Source organism: Theobroma cacao, chromosome 6, assembly GCF_000208745.1.
Source record: "Theobroma cacao cultivar B97-61/B2 chromosome 6, Criollo_cocoa_genome_V2, whole genome shotgun sequence".
Lineage (NCBI taxonomy): Eukaryota > Viridiplantae > Streptophyta > Magnoliopsida > Malvales > Malvaceae > Theobroma > Theobroma cacao.
In genome coordinates, this window is record NC_030855.1 from 25,847,998 (window position 1) to 25,875,707 (window position 27,710).

General features: G+C 37.1%; 5 protein-coding genes across 13 annotated transcripts; 3 read left to right on the forward strand and 2 right to left on the reverse strand.

Annotated features, from left to right (window-relative positions):
* On the forward strand, positions 333-3,199 carry LOC18597288 (inositol monophosphatase 3). The gene is made up of 12 exons (XM_007026217.2): positions 333-545; positions 676-731; positions 853-903; positions 1,252-1,332; positions 1,463-1,566; positions 1,651-1,735; positions 1,840-1,894; positions 1,991-2,034; positions 2,257-2,325; positions 2,404-2,504; positions 2,580-2,636; positions 2,892-3,199. Exons 1-12 carry the CDS (start codon positions 533-535, stop codon positions 2,986-2,988), a joined length of 813 nt encoding a protein of 270 aa, XP_007026279.2. The 5' UTR covers positions 333-532; the 3' UTR covers positions 2,989-3,199.
* Positions 3,327-5,618, reverse strand: LOC18597289 (cytochrome b561 and DOMON domain-containing protein At4g17280). The gene is made up of 3 exons (XM_018123065.1): positions 4,713-5,618; positions 4,042-4,296; positions 3,327-3,958 (listed from the first exon to the last, which is right to left on the reverse strand). Exons 1-3 carry the CDS (start codon positions 5,322-5,324, stop codon positions 3,626-3,628), a joined length of 1,200 nt encoding a protein of 399 aa, XP_017978554.1. The 5' UTR covers positions 5,325-5,618; the 3' UTR covers positions 3,327-3,625.
* Positions 14,477-17,491, forward strand: LOC18597290 (U-box domain-containing protein 4). 2 transcript variants are annotated; one of them, XM_007026219.2, is made up of 3 exons: positions 14,477-15,964; positions 16,368-16,458; positions 16,994-17,491. In XM_007026219.2, the coding sequence occupies exons 1-2, from the start codon at positions 14,639-14,641 to the stop codon at positions 16,428-16,430; spliced, it is 1,389 nt and encodes a 462-aa protein (XP_007026281.2). In that variant the 5' UTR covers positions 14,477-14,638; the 3' UTR covers positions 16,431-16,458; positions 16,994-17,491. The 2 variants fall into 2 exon arrangements, with proteins under 2 accessions (XP_007026281.2, XP_007026282.2); XM_007026220.2 differs by lacking the exon at positions 16,994-17,491 and having other exon boundaries at positions 16,368-16,961.
* Positions 17,590-20,830, reverse strand: LOC18597291 (inositol transporter 4). 2 transcript variants are annotated; one of them, XM_007026221.2, is made up of 7 exons: positions 20,774-20,830; positions 19,877-20,099; positions 19,702-19,772; positions 19,284-19,619; positions 19,100-19,207; positions 18,396-19,001; positions 17,590-18,287 (listed from the first exon to the last, which is right to left on the reverse strand). In XM_007026221.2, the coding sequence occupies exons 2-7, from the start codon at positions 20,010-20,012 to the stop codon at positions 17,814-17,816; spliced, it is 1,731 nt and encodes a 576-aa protein (XP_007026283.1). In that variant the 5' UTR covers positions 20,013-20,099; positions 20,774-20,830; the 3' UTR covers positions 17,590-17,813. The 2 variants fall into 2 exon arrangements, with proteins under 2 accessions (XP_007026283.1, XP_017979175.1); XM_018123686.1 differs by lacking the exon at positions 20,774-20,830 and having other exon boundaries at positions 19,877-20,156.
* On the forward strand, positions 23,028-27,361 carry LOC18597293 (ras-related protein RABA5a). 7 transcript variants are annotated; one of them, XM_018123118.1, is made up of 5 exons: positions 23,028-23,275; positions 25,330-25,413; positions 25,706-25,851; positions 25,989-26,443; positions 26,735-27,361. In XM_018123118.1, exons 4-5 carry the CDS (start codon positions 26,041-26,043, stop codon positions 27,067-27,069), a joined length of 738 nt encoding a protein of 245 aa, XP_017978607.1. In that variant the 5' UTR covers positions 23,028-23,275; positions 25,330-25,413; positions 25,706-25,851; positions 25,989-26,040; the 3' UTR covers positions 27,070-27,361. The 7 variants fall into 7 exon arrangements, with proteins under 7 accessions (XP_017978607.1, XP_017978610.1, XP_017978606.1 ...); XM_018123121.1 differs by having other exon boundaries at positions 25,338-25,515; positions 26,078-26,443; XM_018123117.1 differs by having other exon boundaries at positions 25,338-25,413.

The window sequence follows — 27,710 nt, forward strand, 5'->3', positions numbered from 1 at the left end:
AAACGTGAAATTGACATTTACAACCCATCTACAGTCAAGCAGGCTAGTCCTTTCTAAGTAATATTATCAAAAATGTATGGCATGATTAAGCAGCACTTTCATTCAGTTCCATCAATATATAAATACGCCTTGGTTTTTACTTCACTAGTTAAGAAACAGGGAAGTAACACCAAACCCCACGTTGAGACAAACCAAAACCAGTGAAAACATGACATATCTCTCGATCGTGCTGCTGTGTAGATTCGCCATTTTAGAAAGGAATGTTTAAGTTTGAATGGTACTTATAACGTGGATGACGTGAAAAAGATAAAAGTAAAAAATAAAATAAGAAAAGAATGAGAAATCCAGGGGGCATTTGTTTCTCGCAAATTGTGCATATAAACCCGACACATGGTCTCTTCTTGTTTATTGCTTTGCTGCTTCATGTGCTACGTCAAAAGCTCTTCCAACTTCAATCCAATTATTACCCCAGAACCACCAATCCATCGTTGATCAACGCTTCTTGCACTTTCTCTTCACAAAACGATTTAACATGGCTGACAATGGTAGGTCCCTCCAGTTTTCTTTTCTCTTCACTTTTTACAAATATTATTCTTTAGATTTTCTTTGGGTTTATCTGGCTCATTTTCTGTGGGGGATTTTGATCTCTTGTTCTGTAAATTCTGTGGATTTCAGGTTCTTTTCAAGAGTTCTTGGCCACTGCAGTCGATGCAGCGAAGAAAGCTAGCGAGGTTTATTCAAGATTCCGTTTTCTTTTTTCTTTTTTCACATTTTGCTTCATTGATTTGTTCATTTTGATTCTCTTACCGTGTATTCTTTTTCCTTTTTCTTTCTTCTTTGCTGATTTTGTAGATAATCCGTGAAGGGTTTTACCAGACCAAGCATGTGGAGCATAAAGGCCAGGTCTTTCTTTTATACTCTCTGTGTCTCTCAAATTTTGATTAAACCACGTTTTGTTTTTCACTTGAAGTTTTCCCATCTCTGGTTAGCTTGCCATGAAATTCATGTATGATAAGGGTGTTAAAATCATCAATGTTGATGGATTACTGGAGGTTCAACCAATGCTTTCATTGGTTAATACCAGAGTAGCAGATGACACTATGTTGTTATCTAATCTTTCTAGAGGTTCTTGGGTTGATTTCATCTTTTAACTCTTTGAATCTTTTAAGTCCTGACAAATGTAAAAACTGTTACTTTCCAGTTTAGAATTGAAAATGGCTTCTTTCAAAGTTTCTATTTATCTAAATTCAGGTGGATTTGGTTACGGAGACTGACAAGGCATGTGAAGATCTTGTATTTAATCATCTCAAGCAGCATTACCCCTCTCACAAGGTTAGCATTTTTTATGTAATTCTGTACGATGTATCTATCAAGATTCAAAATTTGTGCTTGAAAATTCAATCTAGCTGTCTCAGTAGTGAACCATCTTTTCTGATTTGCTGTAATTGCCATTTTATTGTAGTTCATTGGGGAAGAAACTACTGCTGCTTGTGGTACATCAGAGCTGACTGATGAGCCTACCTGGATAGTTGATCCTCTTGATGGAACAACTAATTTTGTGCATGGGTTATAGTTTTTCCTCGACTTGTGACTTGTGTTTTATCTCATATATTCAGTCATTTTGATGTTTCTATTGTTGCAACCATGTAGGTTCCCCTTTGTCTGTGTCTCCATTGGTCTTACAATTGGAAAGGTTCCTACGGTTGGTGTTGTTTACAATCCAATAATGAATGAGGTGAGAATTGCTTTTATGATAACGAAGTTTGCCAGAATCTGGAGTTGTGTCTTTTTTTTTTGTCCTATTACATGTTAAATAAACATTACTTGGTTTCTGTGCAGCTCTTTACTGGTGTACTTGGAAAAGGTGCTTTTCTCAATGGAACCCCTATAAGAGGTGAATCCAATGCTCTTGATATATAGGTCTCAAATTTCCTTTCAACTGCTAAGTGAATCTCTAAAAGCTGTGTTCTTTTGTTCTAAAATTTTGCAGTATCATCTCAAACTGAACTTGTGAAGTCTCTCCTTGCAACAGAGGTGTGAACATTCTTATGTTCTGAAATTTCAAACCTAACTATTTTTTGTTTGTTGGATGAAACTGAACTTAATTTTGCCTCCATCTTCCGATCCTGTGTTACAAAATATTATCACATTATTGCTAGCAGGTTGTTAGCAAATATTGTTAGAGTAATTGACACAATAAAGTTGTCCGTCTTCACAAGCATGTAAGTTTTGATTAAATTTTGTCCTTTCAAGCAGGCTGGAACAAAACGAGATAAGTTAACTGTGGACACTTCTACAAATAGAATCAATAGCTTACTTTTCAAGGTAAAAGCAAAACTCTGCATGGATTCATTCTTTTGTTACAGTGTGTTGAAATCCATAATGACTTCCTCTGATTAACAGGTGAGATCTCTTCGGATGAGCGGTTCCTGTGCATTGAACCTCTGTGGAATTGCATGTGGAAGGCTTGACCTGTTTTACGAACTTGGATATGGGGGTCCATGGTATGCTTTCAATCGTGTCGATGTTTGAAGTTTGGTATTTCGTAGATGATTGACTCTGTCTGCCTCTATGATCAGGGATGTGGCAGCTGGTGTTTTAATCGTTAAAGAAGCTGGAGGCCTTGTGTATGATCCGTAAGTACATAACATAGTCGACTATGCACTCTTTCTATTTTCTTCCAAATCTAATAGGGTGAGATGAGAAGTTAATGGCTAGAAGTAGCAGCCTTTCACAGTATGCGATGTGAAATTTCTGAATCTGAGTTAGAAATTGTAGTATGATGTTAATAGTTTTTGTTTATCTAATGTTAGAACCAACATACAGAATCTGTTGAAGCCTGAAGTTCATAGTTATGTTGACCATTTCAAGGTTTTTCACTTTGCGATCAGGTTTGGTAAAGAGTTCAACATCACAGCTCCACAAGTAGCTGCTTCAAATCCATCCCTGAAAGATGCATTTGTTAAGGCTTTGCAGCAATCAGAATGAGGCAGCATTGATAATCTACATTCATATCATATATTAAGTTGCTTTGTTCTTGTTGTCACCATCATCATGTGGTTAGTTAAAGACACCTGTTTTCGGGAGATTGTTGAATTTGAATAGGCGTGGCCCTGAACGGTGCCAGATTATTTTGTAGAATCCAATTTGAGATGACAACTCCATGATTGGCAATATAAATTTGCTTTTCTTGAATTAATGGATGGTAATAGTACTTTTTGTTGAGCTTATGATATACATGCCCAGCAAGGATCTTTGCATCTTTTCCAAGATTTTGCAGGGAAGTCTGATTCAAGCATTATAGCACAAGCTGTTTGAGAAACATATATAAGTATATAAGAAATGTATACTGTATAAAAGTATATAACAAGGAAAAGTGTGTAAGAAAAAGTATAAAAGAAACAGACAGATGTATCCTCCAGTAGCACATAGAATACAATGTACAACCAGAGTTTCCTAGAACTACTTATGGTCTATGAAAGAATAACATCTAATCCTGAAATCCCTCAGAAAATCTCGTACATAAATATAACTGAGGGTGTAACATCATGCCTGTCTGAGTAAAAGAAAAAAGGAAACAAGAGAAACCCAAAAAAGCCAGAGAAGGTACATAAAGCAAAAGTTTCTAAGCCTGCTGTGGCCTAGCACCACGGCTGTTAACCCCATTTCCATTTGCACCATTGACGCCATGAGGCATCTTTCCAGCACTTTCTGACCTTTTCCTCCTAACCACAACAAACCATGTGTAGGCTTCCAACATGACAGCATTGAAGGCCAAAGCCACGATGACACCAATGTAAGCATTCTTCCACTTCTTCTCAGGTTTCAGGATGTCGAATCCCTTGAATATGTTGATGACACTTAGGATTATGACAGTGTATCCCACCAAATGGTGGTAGATGTTCCAGTAGAATCTGAGTTTGTGGTCTGGTTTTGGCCTTAGAAGCAAAGCAAATACCTAAAACCAAATCGAAAACTCAGTCAGTACACACTACAATTACCAAACTCAGTCAGTGAGTTTGTATCTGTGTTTTTGAGTACCTGAAGTGTTGCAAGACAGAAAAGGATGATCCCAATGGTTCTGTGAGCATCATATTGAATGCCAGGAGATTCACTGCCGAGTTTGAGACCGGTACCCCATCCGGCAACACCAACAACATATGCTGAGAACTGACAAGAAGCGTGCAAATAAAACCATGCAGGATCTGCAGATTTGAATACCTTCAAGTACCTTGCTATTATAGCACCGATAGGCATCAGGATACCCCAACTGACTGTGTTTAACACCCCATGAATCTGAGATATTTATTGCAAGGAATCTGTAAGTCTCCAGGTTTGATTAAATTTGATTGCCAAAAGTAACAATTTATAATTTGCTTTTCTAAGTATCAGTGAATTTTACATCTGAACAGGATCTTAACGCTTTAGGTAAATCAACAGAAGAAACTTTCTTATCCCCTGAATCAACTTTCTTGTCAACAACAAATAAAGGAATACCATGAAATCGATTAAATATTTCAAAAACAGAGTCAGCGCAGAGCAGCCTAGAAACAGAAGTGATCCATTGTAAAACAGACAATCTAGAGATAACTAAGCAACACCGATTCAAATTGAATAATCAGATATATGGAAAAAGAAGAGATAAGTAAAGAGAGAAGTCTGTAAAGCACATCTATTTTGTTCGTATTCATTAAAGAAGGTCATCCACTTACGTTTCGCTTTCTAAGTCTTGAACTTCCTCCACCAGCTGCTCCAGCCTCACCAGAGACCAGATTCAAGGTTCCCATAGACTGAACGTTGGCGCCAGAAGTAGCATGCATCTGTGGGGTGTTCCCAGAGAGGGCACCTTCTTGCCACACTTGGTTCAGAGTAGTGCCATTATTGGAAAGTTCCAAGGTAGCAAATATGATAATCTCACTGTTTGCATACGTCGCGGATAAGGCCGAGACGTCAAAGCTAAGATCACCCTCTCGCAGCGGGGTTTGGTATTGAGTGATGGGTGATTTGTAGACTCTCATGCTTCCATCGGTCTGTTGATAGGCAACAAGTGCCTGTGAGCCGACCATGCCTGTTGAGGTCGGGTTTATGGCCCATGCAACCCATCTGGACGAAGTGATCCCCGTGTGCCTGTAGGCAATCTCAAGCTTTCCTGACGAGTCATAGTTATAATGAAGAAAGGAGTTCAGGACAGGAAGATCAGTGCATGACCTGAAGACGCGGTTGCTAGAGAAGGCATACTTGGCACAAGTTTGTGCATTGGATGATAAAATCAAAGACACAAAGAGAGAGAGAGATAGAACAAGTTTGAACAACATTCTTGCCATGGCGACCAGGTCCCTTAAACTGAAAGGGACTGCAATATGTTTCCCTGACAGATGATGGAAAGCGTTTCTTTGCGCAAAGGAACCTCCAAGACAACAGAACAGATGGAACTAAACAAGAAGATACTTTGCAAGGAAGAAAAGAGAAGGGGTTAATATAAGAGAGGGGGCCCCTTTCAAAAAAAAAAAAATGTAAGAGAGGGGGAGGGTGATGTTGGGTTGTTTGTTGGTCGGTTTGATAAATTTTTATCATATGTCGAATTTGGACAACTACGAAGTTTGATCAGAAATCAAGTTCATAAAATTTATACTAATATGTATGTTGCTTTTTTCTTTTCTGGAAAGCGCTGTTTTCACACCATCTGTTTACCCAACCTTCAACAACATATGACGAATGTCTTTCAATAGGTTCCAACTTGCATGGAATTGGAGGAATATATCTTCTTCTCCAACTATGGCGTATGTCAATGCCACATGTAGTCATTTGACATACATATGGCATGATCTGGACTATAAGACTACAATCCACAATGGGTTTATTTCAGAGCTACAAAAAGGTCGTAGTAGTAATTCTATAGAGTGGAACAGAAGGTCAACTCGAACTTAAAAATGAAGTTTGCATACTCCTGCAGATTCAAATCTTTTAAGTAGTATATTTTATTCTCACGTTCTGATGCGTTTGTCATGGTTCAAATTTACAAACCCTGGTTGTCAAACACGCTACGCGGGGAATTTAATTAATGGTTGAATGCGAGTCTACGTTGGAGCATTTGGGACCATCCGAAACGAATCAAAAGCTTGAACCTAGAAAAATGCCCGGTTCCCAGACCTGATTAACAAGATCAGAGCAAGAAAAAGAGGAAAAAGCCAAAGAGGAGGGGATTTGTTGGGGGTTAGGTATGAGGTTGGAGAGATGCTTCTCCCAGGTCAAAACGACTCCAACCAAATCCTTACCAGCCGCATTCGTGGCACCATAGGGCCCAGCGAGCTTCACCATCCAACATTTCGCGGCCCAAGGCCAAGAGGGTACCTACTCCACCACCACCGCAGTCACCATTTGCATTCGTCCTGGCCTAGTTTGCTGCTGCTGCTACAGTTTCTTGTCATTTCTCCATCACCCTCTTCCGTCATGTTTGAAAGTCCGTTCTGAATTATTTTGAAACATAAGGGTGTAAAACTTAATTGATTAATCTCCTTTGTCAAACCAACTACACGACATAGTCAGAGGATTATTTGCGCTAACTGCAGAGTTTGTGATGTTTCTTTGGCAACATTTCTGCTTGTAATTGGAAGCCAACGTCAGTTTTGCCTCACAGTTGTTAGACACTAAGCTCCCCATTTTCTCATTTCAAGCGTCCTTGTTTTCTTTCTTCCTTTTTTTTCTCTCATATGATATCCCTGCAATATTTTCTTGGTTATGTTAATAGTTGGACAAAACCACGAAACATGTTGTTAGAATGATGTCATTACATGAACTGTTTAGATACAATAAAAATGCTTGTTCTGTCGTCTTGAAATGAGGTCCAAAGCAAATTGATTCAATCGTGGACAATAATTTACTATCTGCATTAACAGTAATGGTAACAGTCGTTGCAGAAACTAGAAACCTTGGTACTGAAATTCCAAGGCAAGCATGCGTCAGGGGGCCACAGAACAAGTCTTTTTCTCTATATTTTGATTAAAGACATAATTAGAGAAAAGCTGCTTTCATAGCTTCTATTGCAGCCAATGAGCATTCCAGCATAGCTATACAATCCTATATATGTGTGTATCCGTGTATCATGCCAAGAGCTTCAAAATAATTAGACAGGGTGCTTCTATGGTCGGAGGATCCTGAAGAGCTCATAAACATATGCGCTGCACACCTTATTAGATTAATTTTTTCGAAAAAAGATATGGTCTCGTGACATATACATATTAAAATAACATTTCAGGGTTTAAAAAATTAAACTCCCCTTTTCGAATCCTCGGCAGTATTTGGTATGTTCTTTCGCATTAATCCCTTAACTTCGAGCTTTGATGTTAGACAGTACCTCATTTTGCATGTGGAAACGTATTTCATCAAGGTCTTTATCAATCACCGAAAGTCATATTCAGACGTCCTTTCCTTAGCTAGCTTCCCACCGTTCATCCCAGTTCACCTCCCCCACAAACTTCTCCCTCGTCCCCTAATCGAGTAAGACTTGAACAAGCAAAATACAAACTTCATAAAGACAGCATCGAGTATGAGGAAGAACTTCACCGGAAGAAGAAAACAAGAGATACGTAAGTATTTGATGGCTGCCATGTTTGCTGAGGTTGGTGAGATTGTGACTAATGCGAATTTAAGTTAACAAATCATAGGGTACTCGTCCATTTTTCATTGCTCGAAAAGATGATTGTCTGAAACCAAAGATTGTATTGGTAGTGTGTCTTTGTTTTGTTGACCAAAATAGGAGTTAAACGGCTTTCGTGTAGATTTTATACAAATTGATCTTTCTACAATCCAACGCCCATAGATTCCAACTCTTCACCCACCCCTTCTATTTTGTGCCTATTCTAACGTCTCTCTTCTTCTATCACTGTGGCTTCTCTACACTTCCAAGAAACCTAAGAATGTCATAGCTTTCCTTTTCTTTTCATTTTTTTTTCCCTATGATCAATGTTTTATATATGACACTAGATTATTCAGAGGCGAAGGCATAATCATAGATGGATTGTTGTTCTTCGAGTCGTTTGGTATCAAGAATAGTTTCATTATTTTTAAAAATTTAATAAGTAAGAATGACATTTTCATATTTAATAATTCAAACTATTTTTTTAAAATGTTGCCTTATCATGAAAATGTCGTTCTCATAAAAAAAAAAATGTGATTTGCATAGCAACAAGATGCAAAATTAAACTTTTCCTTTGTAATTGAAAAGTTACGAGATATGACAAATTCAAAATAATCGTATGAGGTTTGAATTAATTTTTTTTTTTTCGAGTTCGAAATAATATACTAATTTATAATTTTTTTATAGTATTCTATTCGATATTAATTTTTGATGTGTTTTAAAAGTCACTTATAGTAAAAATAATCGAGAATTTAACTTAATGATAAATATATGTACTTAGATTTACATCCAACCTAGCATGTTTAGGAATGATTATGGACTGACCCGAAATGTCTCAAATCAAAAGCACACGGTGGTTGAGTCCATCAATCGTGGACCTTGCCCCTCCAGGCCCACACCTTAGACTGTGGCTACATTTCACTTTTGGAGTAATGAGTGGTCAAAACGGGACCAGATGTGATCAACAAAAAACAGTTTGGACCATGCCTTAGCCCTTACCCTCGGCCCAATTGAGCGAAACGTTTAGGACCACACGGAGCCTGAGCTGGTCCAAAAGATCTCTACGCCTGACAAAGCAGGGACCCTGGTGAAACCCATGACGTCACCTAGAATTATTGGCCTCTGCCTAAAGTTCAAGGAATACCAGTAAATATCAAAGGAAAAAAAAATGGATATGGTGAGATTTGCTTTTTATTTGGCGCAATGGTAAGGCCAACGGGTAGGTGCTTAGTGCTGAACCGAGGGGGCAAAGGGTGCCATGGAAGTGGTGCTTTTTTCACCACCCATTTGGCCATTTTCAACCTAGAAACAGGCTGGGCCATGTCCATATCCATGGCTTACATATGATCCTTAATTGAAATGGTAGTAAATTTACCACCTTAATCATAATAAAACCTTTTCACTTATTATCAATTGATTTCAAATTCAATATCCGTTTTAAGAACTTAACATTTACTATGAACTTCTTCTCGTGACGTGAAAGATATTTAAATATAATAAAAACTCTTGAATTATTGTCCAGTAATTTTAGGTTAGATACGGGGAAATAACCCACCCGATTCAAGAGTCAAATATCCGTATCAACTTTCCATATCTATCACCATCAATCCTATACTCTAGTTTTATTTCCCTTGTTTGAAGGACAAATGGCTTTTTCCCTCAAAAGTACATCCATCAGAAGAAGTCCTACTCACCGCTCCCACCCCTCAGGATAATGCCACATATATATTTAACCCTTCTTCTTTTAAGTCACCTAGCAAATTTGCTTACGAATGTTTTAAGAATCTTCCTCCCACAAGGGACAAGTTGATTTTCAATGGAGAATTTTTAGAGTAAACGGAGGATGTCATGGGGGTTCATTTTTTTTTTCCCCATCTTTGAATTTATTCAGATGTGCAGCCAAAACCGACCATAAAGGGCGAATCATTCACCTCTACCGACAGACAGCAAATCTGCCTTCTCTCTTCTTTCGCTAAATCCACTGTGTTACTATGAATTTACCATGTTTGAATGAGTGGTTTGGAAGTTGCTATCTAACAGTACTCCTACAGGGTACAGACCCAAAGCTGTATACGTCAAAGGTGCATGTTTCTTGCATGCTGCACGTTAACCATTTTTTACTTTAAAGTTTTTACAGAGGGAGGGAGTGCTGATATATATATATATATGTTAACATCGAAGCCACAGTTCCTCTGTCAGCAAGCACTATTAAATTCATAAAGTAGGGTTTAGTTGCCTTTGGTTTGACAAAATTGAATGGATTACATTTAAAGCTAGTCATTATGACTTTGTTATGGTACAGTTTTGGCTGTGTATTACAACCCCGCAGGCAGATATGACAGAGAGAGAGAGAGAGAGAGGGAAAACTGAGATATCGTTTCATCTGGAAAGTTGTTACTGGTCTTATCGTTTAGCTAATATCCCAAATCCCCATCTTCGCTATTGCCAGTTGACTTTGTCGATTTTCATCTCAACTTCATTTAACATTTTCAGTGGGTTTAATCATCATGAATGTCAATGCTTTCAAACACTTGAGATCTTTGCCTGGCAATGGTGTGATGGTGAGAGTAGAGAGGGCAAGTGTGGCCGTGATTTATTTGCAAGTTGGCTGCCGCAGTTTCCAGTTTGCAGAGCCCAATGCAAACCTTGAGGATATTTTCCCTAACACGGATTCAACTCGTTATTTATGAAGGATCAACAGCCGCAGTAGTCATGACGCCTCCAATGGAAAACTATAGGAACAGTATTACCCACAAGGTTGTAATTCTTTCCTCTAATAGAAATTAATCCCGAGAATTCGAAGTTAGACCCGTATAAACATACATACATACATACTTACTATTCCCGTCTCGTTCTCTTATGTTTTTTTTTTTCTATTATAAACGCTCAAAGATGATGAAAGTGACAAACAATCATCCAAGTGATAATTATCAAAGTCTAATCCTCTCGAGTATACGATGTATTCGTGTGACGATCACATAAACATAAATAATAATCAATTTTTCTTAAAAAAACAAAAGTAATATCTTCCATCAGTTTAGTGGACGCTTTAATACAAGGTTTTTGAACAATTCAAAACCCCACTCGATTGATGTCCAGATAGTTCTTACTTTTTCTTCATACGAACTCAAAAGAAAGGTAATCACAGAAAGTAAAACAATTGCTCATGGTGACCACTTGTCCTAAATCCAAAAAACCATTTACGAGTCTGCGCAGCCATCATGAATCTCACCAAAAAAGATATTTACTTTTAACAAGAAGAACAGAGTAAAAGTTTATGTTTATATATATATATATATATATATATTATTTTTTTTTTTTGTGGGGATAATTAAAGGGGGCCGAAAAAAAAAAAAGGAAGGAAAGTGCTGGTCTGCGTGTCCGGCCACCGTGGTTCATGGTCCATGGTCCATGGTCCACCTAACGTCGCTGCTCTTAGTACAACTGGCCAATGCAACTTCTCTTTGTCAAATCCGCGTAATCATGGATCACACTAGGTTTTTAGTTCAACTAAAATCATCATCTTCTTATCACGAAAATAATAATTAATTATTTTTTTTCCAAAATATCTTAAAATAAAAAGTTTTTTGAAACACGTAATATAAAATATATCAAAATTAAATTTTTTATTTTAATTTTTTTAAAAAGACAAACAAAATAATAATAATAAATGCGTTAACTTGCCATATAATTATTACTTGTATTTGTTGTATAACACGTAATGTCAAGGCTAGTGTATTAAAATAATTTAATAATTCATATATATTTCATTTTCATGGGGATTGTTAAATTTTGTCTATATTATGATCAAATTATAAATCACACAATTTTACCTTGTTTGTTTATAGACTTTTAAAATTTGGTAGACTAATGATATCCTTTGAATAATACTATTAATATTATAATAGTAGATGCATTTATTTATTTTTATTTTTTATAATTAGAAGAGGAAGATTCGAACCCTACTCTTTAGACAGAGGGATTATGCACCAGCCAATGAGACAAATATTCAGATGCAATAGATGTATTTATTTGAACTACAAAATTGATACCTTTGACAAGCTACAAAACCAAGATTAATTTAAGTAAAGACTTCGAATTACTTTATAATTATTCGAATAAGTAAATTAAATGTACAAAATCTGCTCGGCTGAATTTGGAGATGAGACAAGATTATTCAATTATTCGAAAAACCAACAATAAATTAACAAAACTTCAATTGCATATTTTATTTTCAATTTATATTAATTAATTGTGTTACGATAAGAGAATTTCGTGTTTTTAATTATAATTACATGTAGGGACAAACACAATCTTTTTCAAACTTAAATTAATGAGAGTCGTTAGGGTGCTAAACAACTCAGCATGTTGCATGATAAAGCAACAAAAACATAAATTAAAAAAAATACCAAAAATCACAGTCTGCCCCTCTTCTTCTTTGGCTGCAAATAAAATAATTAGGACTAAGTAATATATCTACTAATATTAATATTAAAATTAAAAGAGTATGCATTAAGGGAAAGATTATTCAAAACGTACGTAAACATATTTATAGTAGGGTGACAAGAAATTAAATAAATAAGGGGGCTTTTTTAGCTTTGGGGCGGCTACCTAATCCTAAAGTTTTGCCTTATGCAGCGAAAGAATGAGGTAGCGTATTAATGGAGATTAGAGATTAGAGTGAGTGAGCTAATCAAAATTAACTTGAGGAGACTGGAAAAATAATCAAAGGGTTTTGGTGAGCAATTTGATTTTGAATGTTGAAATTCACCTCTACGGACAAACCAACCTCCATTCATCTTGTTGCCAAAATTTATTGTAGTTGACAATTGTTTTTCTCTATACCTCTTTTGAACACGACCAGTTAATACGATTCAAAGATAATATAAAATTAAATAAATTTAAATTTAAAGATTATTGTATTTTGTGTCTTAGATATATCGATAAGCTTAAAACATGATAATTTTTATTTTAAACCAATTAAATTATTTTAACTCGTATATGACAAGTTTAACTCGTTTAATTAGTTGTGTTATCATGTTAATTTATACGATTTAACTTGTTTAATCTATTTATAATGTATATGTAAATAAATTAATTGTGTTTAAATGAATTTATTATGCCATAACAATTTAATTTGATCTGTTTAATAAATGCATTAATTACATTGTACATATTCACATATATAAATGTAATTATTTATACTCCACACATGCAGTTGATGTGGCTTATTGAGCATTTGAGTTAGCAGATGCCATACGTAGACTCTAAGGGCGTGTTTGGTTGAAAGGAATGAAATAATCATTGTTCCTCTATTATCATTATCGAGATAAAGTTATATTTAATTTAATGGAATAATTATTTTAAAAAGAGCTTGAATAGGCATTACCAAGACTTCCCTTGATAATAGTTATTTTGAATTATTGAGAATAAGAAAAAAAGTTGATTAAACAAAAATATTTTTTTACAATTTAAAAAATTACTTTATAACATAATACTAAACATATTTTTTTCTCTCTTTAAATACAGAAGATATAAAATTTTTTACTTCATTTAAAAAAAAATGAAAATATTTAAATATTATTTAATATATTAATATTATTTAATTATAATAAATATTATAAATAATATTATTTAATATCATTATTTGAAAATAATAAATGTAATAAAAAATTATTTAGTATTATCTAAATTTAATGAAGAATATATTTTATCTTTTAATATTAAATATTATTTAATTATAATAAAAGGTTTAATTATCTTATAATATAAAATATTATTAAATTATAATAAAAATATATTTATATTTTAGTAAAAATGTTTTTTAATTATAGTAAAAGGTATTTTGATTTTATTACTTAGAATATTTTTATCTTTTAACAAAATAAATTTTTTAATTTTAATAAAAAGTATTTTTATCATTAACTACTTATTCTTTAATTATTCTTAAAATTATTTTTATCAATTAATCATTGAAATAAATCATCATAATAATAATTTTTATAAATTAAAGTATATAATAATTTATTTTTATAAAATAATAATTTTATTCATTTTTTATTTTATTCCGTCGACAAAGCGTATCGTAAAGTTATTCTTGGTCATCGTACTTTTGCTCGAAAACCAGAAGCGCTCTCGCCGTTTGATTTCGATCCGACGGACACATTTTTTATTCATCCCACGAAAATTACATGAAAAGCCGAGTTGGCACCACGTGTCCTCCATGCCTCATGTTACAAACTGTAAACTGACTCCCATTGCAGAAATTGCAGTAACAGCCTCAAAATTTGTTAGAAGTAGTCACTGAAGCCATTCAATTTCAATTTTATTCAATTCGGTCATTAATCTATTGGTAATGAAGCCATGAAGAAGAATACTTAATTAATAACTCACGGCACATAAATTATAAGAGAATGACCCCCCAAATAGAAATACACATAAGAGAATGGGCCATACGACAATTAAAACTAAGTTGAATGACCATCGTAGAATTTACCCTTTTTTGAAATAATAGCAGGCGAGCGTGGAGAGAAAAGTTTTTTTACCGTGGGGTCAGCACTTTTACGATGGTGAAATTCGCAGCCACAACAGGGTTGAGTTTCAAAAGCGATGACCACCGTCACATCTACTTTACTTCGCACCATCGTAGAATTTTTTTTAAAAAAAGATCAATGTCTTGCTTTGGGCCCACTGGAAATGACCTGACAAGACCAGAACTGACCACGTGTTATTTTTTCTAGTCCGTCAATGGGTTATTTTATTTTATTTTTTCACGGACGGTGACTATAGTTTTACCCCCCAGATACCAATACCACCCGACAAAGGCAAATCCAGGCCATAAAATCGAACCTCGGCCCGCCTCACTCTTCTCCACACACTCTCTCTCTCTCTGTCTCTCAATTCCACCATGAAGTGAAGTTCTTTTGAAAACCATAAAGCAGTTGCTGAATTGCATTGATTACTGTTAGTAGTTCTTAAGGTTGTTTGTTTTTGTTTCTAGAAATGGTTTCTCTGCAAGATTCTCACTCGAATTCGAACCGGTTTCCGCTGGGTCGAAACTTCTACGCACCGGGTTCTGCTTCGACCACCAAAATCCACCGACACACGGGGCGGTCCATGCGGACCGTACGCTCCAATCTCTACCAAAACGACAACAGCAGCTGCTCCTTCACCAGCTCCGTCCCTGAGAGGTCTGGATTCGTCTCCGAAAATCTCACGGAATCCGTCATCGACATGCGTCTCGGAGAGCTGGCTTCCAAGAGCAAATCGGTTAAGTCTGAGTCAGAAAGCGAGGGCTTTTTGGACATTTCCCAAGCGTTCAGTGATTTCTCGGCCTGTAGCAGCGATATATCCGGTGAGTTGCAGCGGCTAGCGAGCTTGCCGTCTCCCGAAAACAGGTTGGGAAATGAGAATAGTAATAATGGAGCTGAGCCTGAGCCGGAGCTGGAGCCGTGTCACGGCTTTCTGCAAAGAGAAAACTTCTCGACTGAGATTATCGAGAGTATTTCGCCAGAGGATCTTCAACCGACCGTCAAGATCTGCATCGACGGCCTCCAATCGCCGTCCATTGCGGTGAAGCGATCGGCTGCGGCTAAGCTCAGGCTACTAGCTAAGAACCGCGTGGATAACCGTGCGTTAATCGGAGAATCAGGTGCGATCCCTGCTCTGATTCCGCTTCTACGAAACAGCGATCCTTGGACTCAAGAGCACGCAGTGACTGCGTTGCTAAATTTGTCACTTTTCGAAGCGAACAAAACACTGATTATAAATGCTGGAGCTATTAAATCGTTAGTGTATGTTCTCAAGACAGGAACTGAAACCTCCAAGCAAAACGCGGCATGTGCACTTCTGAGCTTAGCTTTGATTGAGGAAAACAAGACGTCCATCGGAGCATGCGGGGCAATCCCACCACTGGTATCTCTTTTGATGAATGGATCCAACAGAGGCAAGAAAGATGCACTGACGACCCTTTATAAGCTCTGTTCGGCCAGGCAGAACAAAGAAAGGGCGGTAAGTGCGGGTGCAGTTAAGCCTCTGGTGGGGCTGGTGGGAGAGCAAGGGACCGGGATGGCAGAGAAGGCGATGGTTGTTCTCAGTAGCTTGGCGGGGATTGAGGAAGGAAGGGAAGCTATCGTGGAGGAAGGTGGGATTGCGGCACTGGTGGAGGCGATCGAGGATGGTTCTCTCAAGGGGAAGGAGTTTGCGGTGTTGACACTATTGCAGTTGTGTGCTGATAGCATAAGGAATCGTGGGTTGCTTGTTAGGGAAGGTGGGATCCCTCCTCTTGTGGCGCTTTCTCAGACCGGGAGCGTTAGGGCTAAGCATAAGGTAATTTTAGTTTATATTGGTTGACTAGTGTTTGAATCAAGATAAAGAAACAACTGTTTCTCAAGTACCTTATTTTTTTGATTGATTGCCTGAGGATAAAGTTGAATGCTTGATAATCACTAGATAGTAAATAGCTTGTTTCTTGTTCCAGTGCAGTTTGTGGTTGACTGAATTACCTGATTTATTAACATTACTCGTTATTAAGTAGTTTCCCTTGGATGATCAGAACTGAGCATTTGCTTAGAGTTGCTGAGTTGTTATCTACACTGTACTATGTAACATGAGTGTATCTACACAATGCTGAGTTTTGCATCAATTGTATCCATACATTCTTGTGTTCAAGAATAAGTAATATTTGCTTCATATTAACTGCTGATGTATTTGATAAATGTTAATTTTGCAGGCTGAAACACTTCTTGGATACCTGAGAGAACCAAGGCAAGAGGCTTCCTCATCCAGTCCTTAGAGAAGACGATGTTTAATTACTGATAGAGGTAATTATACTAGGTTATCGGTTTCTTTTTTTTTTTTTTTTGTATATAGGGAGTGTTTTGATGGATTGTACAGTGTGGTTGAGAAATTTGGGAGAATGATTGTACAAGTAAAAAAGAAAAAATTAGGGGAGGCTAGTGTGCAAGAGACTGACTTTTTAGATGTATGATTTTGACTAGGTTTTTGGGGTTTTTGTTTTTACCTTTTTCCATCTTATTGACTTTTGTTCTCAATGGTGGAATACCCGTTTGGCTTGTGGGTTTTGGGTTATTTTCCTTTTGTTTTGTCTAGGTGACCCAAATTCTATTGCATAGGTCTACTGAGTACTGATTGTCTGTTTTTTACATAGTGAAGATGAGAGTTCGTTGATATGCTCTGCCTCTGAGCATTTTTTATTGCTTCTTGTTCCATCTTGTAGCTTGAGCTTTATGTGATAGAAACAATTGTGCGCAGGTTTTGCATAAAGTTAATGTAAAGATCACATATCATATCCTCTTTTTTCTTATACTTTTCTTGATCATCTGTGTGCTGTGATAGATGCAGTAGTAAACTTCTGCTGGTCGATAACTATTTTCCCTCAAGTTCTCTGATGCCCATAGCATGTTTCTGCATCAAACAACTGAAATCCTGCGGTAGGAGGAATGGTTCGGTATCTGGTTTTCTTTCCTTTCCCACTATTTTCCCCAGTTACCAAGAGGAATTATGCATTATTGTTGAGGGACTGAATTATAGCTTTAGGTTGATGCATATTGAGACATGGTAGGGCCCTTGATCTGCTCCTATTTGGTGTAAAGGTTGTTAAATCTGCTGTGTGCTACCTTCACCATCTGTCTGTCCTACTTGCATACATCTAGCAATGCCCGCCAACCGGTTCAACCCCACCAGAGATATATATGTAAATTTGAATTGAGAGCATAACTATCCTTTTCATTCCTTGTCGTTATTAATTATGCATTAGCTGGCAGAGCAGGTGTGTTTTGCCCCCGCTGTGTGAAGGATTGCTATTTCATGGTCAAATGTATGCATTTCATGTAATTATGAGACCCAGTTGTCGGCATCCGTTGTGGTTTAACCAGTTTGTCTTTGGGTCGCACGGATTGTTTATCAGTATGTTCTTCATGGACCAGAGATGAATTGGTGTGCACCTTAAAGACAAAACTCTCTTCCCAGCCAAAAGCAAAGTTACTTTGAAGAGAAAGAGGAGGGAGAAGAGTAATACTAGAGTGAAAATAATACGATTGTAACTGAGTTACAAGCTTATCAATGAAAGTAAAACCGGTTGAAGAGCTATGAAACAATGTGGTCCTGTAAAAGACGCAGAGACTAACGTTACTTGCCTAACAAAACTACTTTCGTCTCAGGCATTACCGGTGTCGCCCTTTGACCTGGTCCTAAATGCTTTAGGCTTGTAACCAACCTTCAGCATCTCCTCAACCTCTTCGAACGGCAGTCCTTTGGTTTCAGGTACAAACCAGTAGATGCAGATAAGTCCAATGACACAAACTGCAGCAAACAGGAGGAAGGTGCCAGCGGAACCAAGAGCTTTTGTCAAGGTTAAGAATGTCTCGCTGACAATAAGATTGGACACCCAGTTTGCAACTGCAGCCATCCCTCCACCAATGCCTCTGTACCTTAGTGGGTAAATCTCAGAGTTCACGATCCAAGGGACAGTTCCCATTCCGGGGGAGTAGGAAATGATGTAAAATCCTAGGAGAATGACTGCCAGAAACCCAAATCTGCTTGGGCAACCATCCTTGAACCAAGTACGATGTTGTTCCCGACATGAACCCTTTAGATCTGTGGTCAATGCCAAGCATGCTCCGGGGGAATACTGAACAAAGAAAAGAATAGATCAATCAAATTGAATTGGTTAAGAGTGAGGCTGGGAATGAGACGATTGATATTGAATTGCTCTGAGTAAAAAGGTAAAGATACTTACTTCGTTTGCCCCATTAGCACAGAAACCACATTCAGCTTTCAAGCAAGACATGCAGTTCCATGATGCCGGATTAGGAGCTGATAGATAGCTTGGACATGTAGCATTTATAGCAAAGTGGGTTGATTCAAATTGGTTAATTTTGGGAGAATGGCTGGCAGCTTGAAAGAACACGATCGATAACACCACAAGGCAAGTGATGATGCCAAACATGGAAACAATCATCAGCCTCCTCCTGCCATATCTGTCAACCAAAGTCATGCTGATAATGGAGCCAACGGCATTAAGACCAGAAGTGATCAGAGAAAGGGCCATTGCTGTCTTGTTTGATGCAAATCCAGCGAACTGAACTATCGTTGGGCTATAATACATGACAGTATTGATGCCTGAAAACTGCTGAGCCACCTGGACAGTCACACCAGCATAGAGTCCCCTTCGAACCACAGCATTGCTCAAAGCACCCCTTACCTTTTCTAGCAGACTGTCCCCGATCGCATGCTCATCAGCTTTTTCAGCTTCAACAGATTCTTTCAAGGCATTCAACTCATCTTCAACTTCATCAGCAGGATAAATTCTTTCTAGGATGGACCTGGCCTCCTCTACCTTGTTCTGAATATCAACAAAAAATATATTGTTATCAATATTATTATTGTACAAATTTTGCAAACAAATATTTGCTGATCGAATCAATCAGGACAAGATTTAACCTGTCTGTAAAGCCATCTAGGAGACTCAGGAAGTGACAGCATCAAGACAAATTGAACCACAGCGGGGATTCCAGCGACTCCAAGCATCCAACGCCAGGTTCCAGGAGCCTGAAACACAATAAACTAATATATCAGATAAAAAAGAGAAGAGAAATTTTAAATTGCTGTGATTATTACCACTTACATGAGTAAAGGCCAGATTGATTAGGTAAGACAGAAACTGCCCTCCTGTAATCAGCAAACCGTTAGTACTAACAAGTGCACCTCGGATTCTAGCAGGGGAAGCTTCTGAAATATAAAGAGGTGCCGTCATTGAAGCCATTCCGACTCCTAAACCAACAAATATTCTTCCAATAATAATCATCCATGGAGCTGGAGCGAGAGCCATAACTATGGCACCCACAAAGAAAAGAACATCAGCAACCAAAATTGATAGTTTTCTCCCGAACCTGTCGTTTATCCATCCTCCAAATGCAGCTCCGATTATAGCACCTGCTACAGCCGTACTCACAATGGTTTCCTGCAAACCAACAATTTATCAACATTGTTTTCTTTTTTCGCCTTCTGCTTTCCGTTGAAGAAGGTGGTAAAGATTATCTAACCTGTAGCCATGTTTTCCTGTCGACTTCTTGAAAATCGTCACGGATATAAAGAAGGGCACCAGAGATTACTCCTGTACTCCGACGATCATTGTATAGTATGTTAGTAAAATAAACCAGACATGTCTGATTGAGTGTCTGACATCATTTTTACATTGTAGAACACACATCGTGTTACCTGTGTCGTAACCAAACAGGAGCCCTCCAATCCCAGCTGACAGTGCAAGTTTCATAATGTATGGAGTCTTCCATGTTGTCTTCCAGCATTCCGTGAACTCTGTCTTATCAGCTTTTGTGACGCCACCTTCCACCATTTTTTAAGACAAGGCAAACCTGCAATTTTCCCTTCGTTGAACAGGTAAGAAATATCTATGTATCGAGCTTTATGAATTTCAAACAGCCTGCAGAGAAACAGCGACAGAAGAGTTCAGAGTTGGAATGAAAATCCTTTCTGATGGACTGTCAAATTCCCGAGAAAATTTTCCCGACTTCAGAGGTGGCATTCAAAATTGCATAAACAAAGAGAACTAACAACACCCATATTCTCTATCTTGCTTAAACCAAACTGCTAATCAAGATTATCCACAGTTAATTTAAATATGGGGTTCACAACCTCCTTGATTGACCAAGCCGGATAAGGAAACTGATTCTTCGGATTGTTAGGTAAGATTTTCTATGTTACCACATCGTTCCAAAATGTTTAGACACAACAAGGTAACCTTGAGCAATCAAGAACTGCATGTTGTTCGAATTTTGAAAATTTTTGTAATTTTGATACTTACTGTTAAGATTAAAAAGTAAAACTTGATTAACTGATAGTACCTATGATTACAAAACTTTTCAAAATTCGAACATATCTGATAGTATTTTTTTTTATTCCGAAACATGCAGTTTTTGATTGCTCTTGTTGTGTCCAAACATTTTCCGAGCAATGAATTATATTCAAGGAGGTCGTGAACCCATTTTTAAATTAACTACGGATAGAAAAATTCATGAACTTCCATCAACTTTTCGTCAACTTCCCATAACACAGTCCATAAACAGAGTAGAATGTAAAAAACAACTGTAAGCTTACCAAATGACTCTGTCACAGATCTGGGTCTAACGAAGCTGATAATGCAATGAAGGTTTGCATTTTGTTCTTTTTTTGGTTTGACTTTTAGGTTTCCTGATTCTCTACTTAAAAATGACTTCGAAATTCTTTTCTATCCTTATATAGTAGATGTTGACAGACTGCTAGCAGGAGTTTGGAAGACAATCCGACCTGGAAAGGGCGATCCCAATTCTGTTTATACTGTTCCATTGTCTTTAATTAACTCTTCTGATTACTATATTTAGAGTAGTAAAAGTAGTTCTTTATGAGGTTCAACTCATTTTTCTCCATTCGTCATCCCATTTAAAGACATTGACAGTTATTGCAGTCTTTGTTATAAAGTGATCTTTCAATCTTCTTTTGAGATTAAATGCTCTGACATGGATTGGTCGTTGAGCTTTTTCCCAAAGATTTTAATGCTAGATCAGCAATTCTAACAAAATCTGTCATAATGTTATTGGCAAAAACTTAAAAACTCCAAATACGTTTTAATAGTAGTACCATAGTTGCAGTTTTGTTGTTTGATTGTGCTTCGGAATAGTAAAGAACAAAGAACAATATCCCTCACTTTTCATCATTTTAAGCTATTAACACAATCACTAAACCAGTGAACTCGCAAGGTTTTGGTTTTTTTTTCCTCAATATGTAACCCTTAGACATTCATTAACTGGAGGTGAGACTGTGAGTAGCTACAACTTTTGCTCATCTGCCAACAGATCAGCAGCAGACAGCAGAGTGAAGGGAAGGCCTAAGTGCCTCACAACAAGATTACAAGATAGAACGCCCAGGGCAGCAGGCAGAATGGTTGATATTTCAGTTTTTGCCTGGAGCTGGAGGAATGGAGATTTTTCCATCAGACAAGGCCCAATTGTAACACATGTACAGTAAACAAAAAGAAAATCCCAGGTCTAGTTCCAGGATTGACAGCATTGTGTAGCTCACGACAACTATTGGTATCCCAATATCTCATCAAACTGTCGGTAGCCTATTTTATACCATGCAGGCCCTGAACTTTGATCTCGGCCCTTCCTTTTCGATGAGAAAAATTTATAACCATCTATTTTCTTTACTCTGATACTTTCTCCGAATCAAACAGTCCAATCCTGTCGGCACAAAGTTAAAAATTTGATGCTACTGTTATGGATCCTATGTTCTTGATGGCTCAACTACAATGAATGCAACAGATGAAAGCAATGATTTTCCATGTTCAAAAAGTCAAGACTATGAATGGTGGTCCAGTTAATTTTGGGGAGCCAAATTTGCGTTTAACCACATGGACGTGGCCAAGTTTCTGCTTAGCTGCTTCACCTGCTGCTGTTGCAGCTCAAGTTCGTGTATCTAGGCAAATAAAACTGGCAATGGCAGCGACGTGGTATGGGGGTGGGTCCTGGGCGCTTCCGTACCGCTGCAGCAACCTAACTACAAGGCCGCCGAATCCCTCTGCTGCATTTCAAGAAGGTTGACGACTGCAACGTGCCACAACCCACAAGCTTAGTCTTTGTGCGGATAAGGCTACTGCAAAATGATAAATGTTGACTGAATATAGCTTTGCTCTAGTTTTCCATGGCCCCTGCCATTCACACCAACATGTCAGCAATAGGCCATATCATGATCTGTTTTATATGGGCAAGGTAAAAAGAACAACAACAAAAAAAACATATATTCCTCTTTTCAACACTTCGATTTGATGGGCATCTCTATTCTCAGGATTAGCCTTAGGCCATGGACTCGATATATTCCTGTTTCATTTCAACTATAGTTTTTGGATGTGGTTCTATTACAACTAGATTTCCCTGAGCAACTTGTTCAAGCGCCGCAGCAAGCACATGTTCACTTCAACATCATTTATTTCTCTGAAGTCGATATCATTTTTCGAGTTGTCAGAATTTAAACAGTTCAGATTATTTCAAACAAATTATATTACGTGGGTCATATTAATTTTATATTTATATACGATATCAATTTGTATAATAATATTTATATGATCGTTACGGAACAACGAGTTTTATGACATTTCATAAATAAAGATATAACTTTTGACATAGATTAGTATCTGTCACTTGTATCTTTCTTTTCTTTTTCCATGTATATTTTGAAGTTCTATCATTTTCTTGAAAGCAAAAAATAACAGAAAATAGAGTTGTACTTGGGTCCATAGTCCAATTATGGAACAACACAAGGCCCAAAAACTGAGCCCAGGAAATTAATGGCAGGCTAAACCGGCAGCCAGAGTAAATGCAAATCTGGGGTTGTCTCTGCGCTCCCTCAACTCCCAAGGAAAAAGGCTAACCCTTATTATTTTTCAGAAAAATGAACCGTTAAAATTCTGTTGATTATTGTTCTCTAAGGGAATCACGTTACCAAATCATTGTTTTCTTTTATATGAGATCCATTCTTAAAGGTACCCTTTTAGCCCTTTGATTTGATCGTTATTCTGAGAGAGAAAAAGGGGTGCAGGAAGCCTCTGAATTCTCCTTGTAGCTGGTGAGTGTAAAGAAAAACGATCTCTTGCTTTAATTTTTAGGGCCTTAATTTTGTATATAGTATGCGTTAATGACTTTGATTTGCCTTTATCTCAGTCATTACTAATTGGGTTTCTGTTTTTCTTGTTTCTGGATCATTTGTCAGTGTCGTTTTCTCAATCACATTTTTGTTGTTTTTGTTTTGGTTAAAAAAGGATTCTTTTCTATGCCATTGCTAAATTCATTTCGTTAATAACGTAGAGGTCTAGTGATTCTATATGGGATTTAATTATATTATCATTTGGCCTATGTGATGCTTAAGTTGGTGGAATTTTGAACTTGAGTTTACAAGCTTTTAAATTTTGATAATATGGAAATTCAGTTTTGTAGCTCTATAGTTAATTGATTTGGCAATTTGAGACTTAGTTAGAATGGTTGGTGATACTCGGTTTTTGTTTTTGATGGCAAGAGTTGAAAAACCGGTTCAATATGTGAACTTGGTCGAGTGACTTGTTCCGGTAGTTGAGTCACCTGCGAATTATAAGATTTGACGGTAGTTTGCTTGGTTATTGAAGTTTATAATGGCATCATTAATGGCAAACTGATTCTGCATATAGTAATAATTTGATCTCACTTTTTTTTTTTTTTTTGAAAAGAGAACTGGGGATTTATAAGATTATAGAGGACTCTTCCATATGTGTGATTGAAGTCAAAACATTTACACATTTGATGTTTATTACACAAATTTACTTTCACCTTGTAGCCTATATCAATTGCCTACTGTATTATGTTACAAAATTTACTGTACAAAATTCCTTTATAAAGGGAAGTAGAAAATAATTTTAAAAAAGGGAACTAAAAGAACAAGCTAGTATTATCAGGCTAGGCAGAGCGTACATGTCACTGTGTGGATCTATGGTTGAGCACTTCTCTCCTAGTTAGGCCAATGACTCACTGAACCTATCCTTTCTCCTCTTGAAATGATGAGATAAAATGAACACAATGCAAAATCTTCACCGTGTAATAACAAGCAAGGAATGCCACTAATCCCGCAACGACCGGGGTGGATTTGGAAAATATCTATGAACTATCATGTGAAGTAGCGAAGCTAACACCATCTTTCAGATGGCTGATTGATGCTGACTGATTGATCTCACTTTTTGACAACAGACACTGTACTTTGTTATCAGGAGCATATCTTAATTTCTTAAATCTTTGATTGTCGAAATTGATTTACTTGGCTTTATAATTTATTTTGTGGTCTGGCTTTTTCTAGTTTTTCCAATCAAGGTTTCTTTGTTTCAGTGAAGTTTCATGAGCAGTTTGTGGCAGTAACATTTTTGAATCTGTAATTTTAACTCTTTAAAAGGATCTCCTATAAAGAAATTTAAAGAAAAAAAAAAGACAAAGAAGAAAACCTTTTAAAAACTGAGTTTTCAGCATCTTTAATGATAAAGACAAAGAATAAGACAAAAAACCTTATCAAGAGAGTCCCACATTAAAGGTAAAAGCAAGAGGCTTTGTTTATATATGAAGTTCTATGTTGTTTCTGCAGCTTGGTCCTGAGTTAATGTTCAAAAGAAATATTATTGAGCTATTACATGTTATCTTGTAAAGTCTTGTGCGTAATTCATACATATTGCAATACTATCAAGCATCTTATATTGGTTGCAGATGATCTGTTATGCATGATTAATTTCTTGAAGGTCGTCATGGCTATAAATATGCTGTTGTAAGAGTGTTATCAGTTCTTGGCCTTCCATTTCTGGCATCTTGTTTTTGTTATTTAATGTCTCTTATATTTGTAACTTTAAAGTTTGTACAAAAACCAATGTGATGTTTTACTGGTTAAGAGGAAAATGTGACATAGGAATCTTAAGTGCACTGGTATTTGGGATGAATGCATCAGGCTTCTTACATGAGATGTTTCTATTTCCAACCACAAATTGTATTGAGTCTTGTTTGAGACTTCTAATTTGCATTTATGAGGTTTTCGGTATCCTCTAAAGTAACAACTTGTCAAGAAAATGTATTTTGCACTAATGATCTGACATTTATCTTATGTCCTTGTTTGAGCTTCAAAGGTCTAAGTGGTCAAGGGAGCTTAAGTGGATTTCATGTGTCAGGCAAGGTGGAAACAAGTTCAGAGGAGGGATAAAGGTACCCTCCCTTGCCTTCTAAGGATTCTGTGTATAAGACCTTAATGAGAAGCAGATTAGTTGTTGACTTAATCAGTTAACCATTTTACCTTTTAAAATTCAGGTAAAAATTTGCTTATATTGAACACTTTAGCCTGACACAATTATTTTTCCCTTGACCTTAGCAATTTGTATATTCATTTATGCTGATTGATTATATGTGAGGATCCTCGTCTTCTGACTAGTCATTGGAATCAGTTGCAGCATTTGCTAATGGTTTTAGTTTTTCCCTCTATTTTGTGTTGTCACTGCAGGAAACTTAACCTATTCACTAGGACGAGGATTAGTACTTAACACATAGAAAGTTCAAGATAGATTTACCCAAGTTGCAGAATGCAGAGATTGGAGTAGAAGTTAGTCCTTTTTAATCAATTGACCCAATATTTGCTTCACAAGATAGGTATTTTCTCAGATCCTGTATATAAGCAATTGCTGAGTGGCACTTTTGTACTTTATATACCTTCCCTGCCTTACAAGTTTCCTTTTCTAGCTGCCTTTGTTCTTTTCTTCTTGAAACCTGCTTTTGTTCTTGAATAGGATAAGGTTAGCATTTCTTAGGTGATAATTTGAGTTCCAGAAAAGAACCTGAATGCAGTATGCTATTCATTGTTGTTATGGTTCTATAGAGTGGCAATCCTTGGGAGGTTGGAAAATGGCTTTTGTTTCGGAGGAAGAGAAAACTGAGGATTATCTTTTCAAGATTGTACTCATTGGTGATTCAGCTGTTGGGAAATCAAATTTACTTGCAAGATTTGCTAGGGATGAGTTCTATCCTAATTCAAAGTCAACCATAGGAGTAGAGTTTCAAACCCAGAAGATGGATATTAATGGGAAGGAAATTAAGGCGCAGATCTGGGATACGGCTGGTCAGGAGCGCTTCAGGGCTGTTACATCTGCATATTACCGAGGTGCAGTCGGAGCTCTCCTTGTGTATGACATCAGTAGACGACAGACTTTTGATAGCATTGGTAGATGGCTAAATGAACTTCACAGTAAGAACCATGACGAACTTGTGTTTTCTTGATTTCTTTTATGATGCACTTGGAAATCTTCTCAACGCAAATTTGATTTCTATGATTTATCAAAATTCACCTGTGTTCATAATGGGTTAATGTTATTATGGTTTTAAAGTAACTGTTAGCCATGTTATGGTTAGTAACTATATGGTGTTTCCTTCCATTGCCTTCTTGCCAATATTATAGATTTGTTATTTTTGGCACCTGATGGCTAAGTATGTAGCTGTGATGAACAAAGGATTGACTCGTGCTTGTCATTTGGAACAGCTCACTCTGACATGAATGTAGTCACCATTCTAGTAGGCAACAAGTCAGATCTCAGGGATGCCAGGGAAGTATCCACTGCTGAAGGAAAGGCCCTGGCAGAGGCACAGGGGTTGTTTTTCATGGAGACATCTGCCCTTGATTCCTCTAATGTAGCAGCTGCCTTTCAGACTGTTGTTAAAGAGATCTACAACATATTGAGCCGAAAAGTTATGATATCTCATGAGCTCAAGAAGCAGGATGCTTCATTGAACGGAAAGACTGTGGTGTTACACGGGGATGAGACCCAACAATCTGATACAGGGGCTAAAAAGGGTGGGTGGTGCTGTTCATCCTGACGCCACAGAAAACATAATCCTCTCCTCTGCTTACATTTTCTGGTTCTCCGGCCTGAAGTTTCCACTGGAAGTTCCTGATATTTCTTCTTCATGTGTTCATTTCTTGATGCCGTTAAAATGTCTACTTAAATAACATTGGTTTTTGTTTGTTCATGGTTCATCTTGCGGTGGCTGAAGAAGAGACTTCATGGAGTAACAAATGTAAATGAACTCGAGGGGGATTGAAAGGGAAAAAAAAGAAATCAAATGATATAATTTTTCGAATGCCAGCATATTTCATTTGCTTTGTTTAGTCATTAGTCTACTCAAATGTTTGACATGTTGAAGGCTTTGGTTTCTTTGTTTTCTGCCTCCCCGCTGTTTTCCTTAAACCCCAATTTCCTGGAAGTATTTTGTTTTCTTCTGTGATGTAAGGCGACGGTGATTTACATAACATAATCTACTTTTTCTGGGATAATTCAATGATAAATCGAGTCAATTCCCCATAATAATCGTTTTCTCTTCTGGTAAAGATTTTACATCAATCAAATGTCTTAGGTTGTTGATTACCAGCCCAGCAATGTTGCTGCCTGCCTAATCTTCTGCATCAGCTGTAGCAGCAGATAAGACTCTAGGACGGTGGGAGCTAATACCTGAGTTGA

What these genes read in the sequence shown, in the direction of transcription:
- LOC18597291 (XM_007026221.2), bottom strand. Translation starts at nt 20,012, where the DNA reads ATGGTGGAAGGTGGCGTCACAAAAGCTGATAAGACAGAGTTCACGGAA. An exon ending in ACAGGAAAACATGGCTACAG is followed by an intron (nt 19,620 to 19,701) that starts GTTAGATAATCT and finishes GTTGGTTTGCAG; the next exon opens with GAAACCATTGTGAGTACGGC. An exon ending in TCAATCTGGCCTTTACTCAT is followed by an intron (nt 19,208 to 19,283) that starts GTAAGTGGTAAT and finishes ATTGTGTTTCAG; the next exon opens with GCTCCTGGAACCTGGCGTTG.
- LOC18597290 (XM_007026219.2), top strand. Translation starts at nt 14,639, where the DNA reads ATGGTTTCTCTGCAAGATTCTCACTCGAATTCGAACCGGTTTCCGCTG. An exon ending in GCGTTAGGGCTAAGCATAAG is followed by an intron (nt 15,965 to 16,367) that starts GTAATTTTAGTT and finishes TTAATTTTGCAG; the next exon opens with GCTGAAACACTTCTTGGATA.
- LOC18597289 (XM_018123065.1), bottom strand. Translation starts at nt 5,324, where the DNA reads ATGGCAAGAATGTTGTTCAAACTTGTTCTATCTCTCTCTCTCTTTGTG. An exon ending in CAAGACTTAGAAAGCGAAAC is followed by an intron (nt 4,297 to 4,712) that starts GTAAGTGGATGA and finishes TAAATATCTCAG; the next exon opens with ATTCATGGGGTGTTAAACAC. An exon ending in TCTGTCTTGCAACACTTCAG is followed by an intron (nt 3,959 to 4,041) that starts GTACTCAAAAAC and finishes ATTTGGTTTTAG; the next exon opens with GTATTTGCTTTGCTTCTAAG.
- LOC18597288 (XM_007026217.2), top strand. An exon ending in ACAACTAATTTTGTGCATGG is followed by an intron (nt 1,567 to 1,650) that starts GTTATAGTTTTT and finishes GCAACCATGTAG; the next exon opens with GTTCCCCTTTGTCTGTGTCT. An exon ending in CAATGGAACCCCTATAAGAG is followed by an intron (nt 1,895 to 1,990) that starts GTGAATCCAATG and finishes AAAATTTTGCAG; the next exon opens with TATCATCTCAAACTGAACTT.
- LOC18597293 (XM_018123118.1), top strand. Translation starts at nt 26,041, where the DNA reads ATGCAGTATGCTATTCATTGTTGTTATGGTTCTATAGAGTGGCAATCC. An exon ending in ATGGCTAAATGAACTTCACA is followed by an intron (nt 26,444 to 26,734) that starts GTAAGAACCATG and finishes CATTTGGAACAG; the next exon opens with CTCACTCTGACATGAATGTA.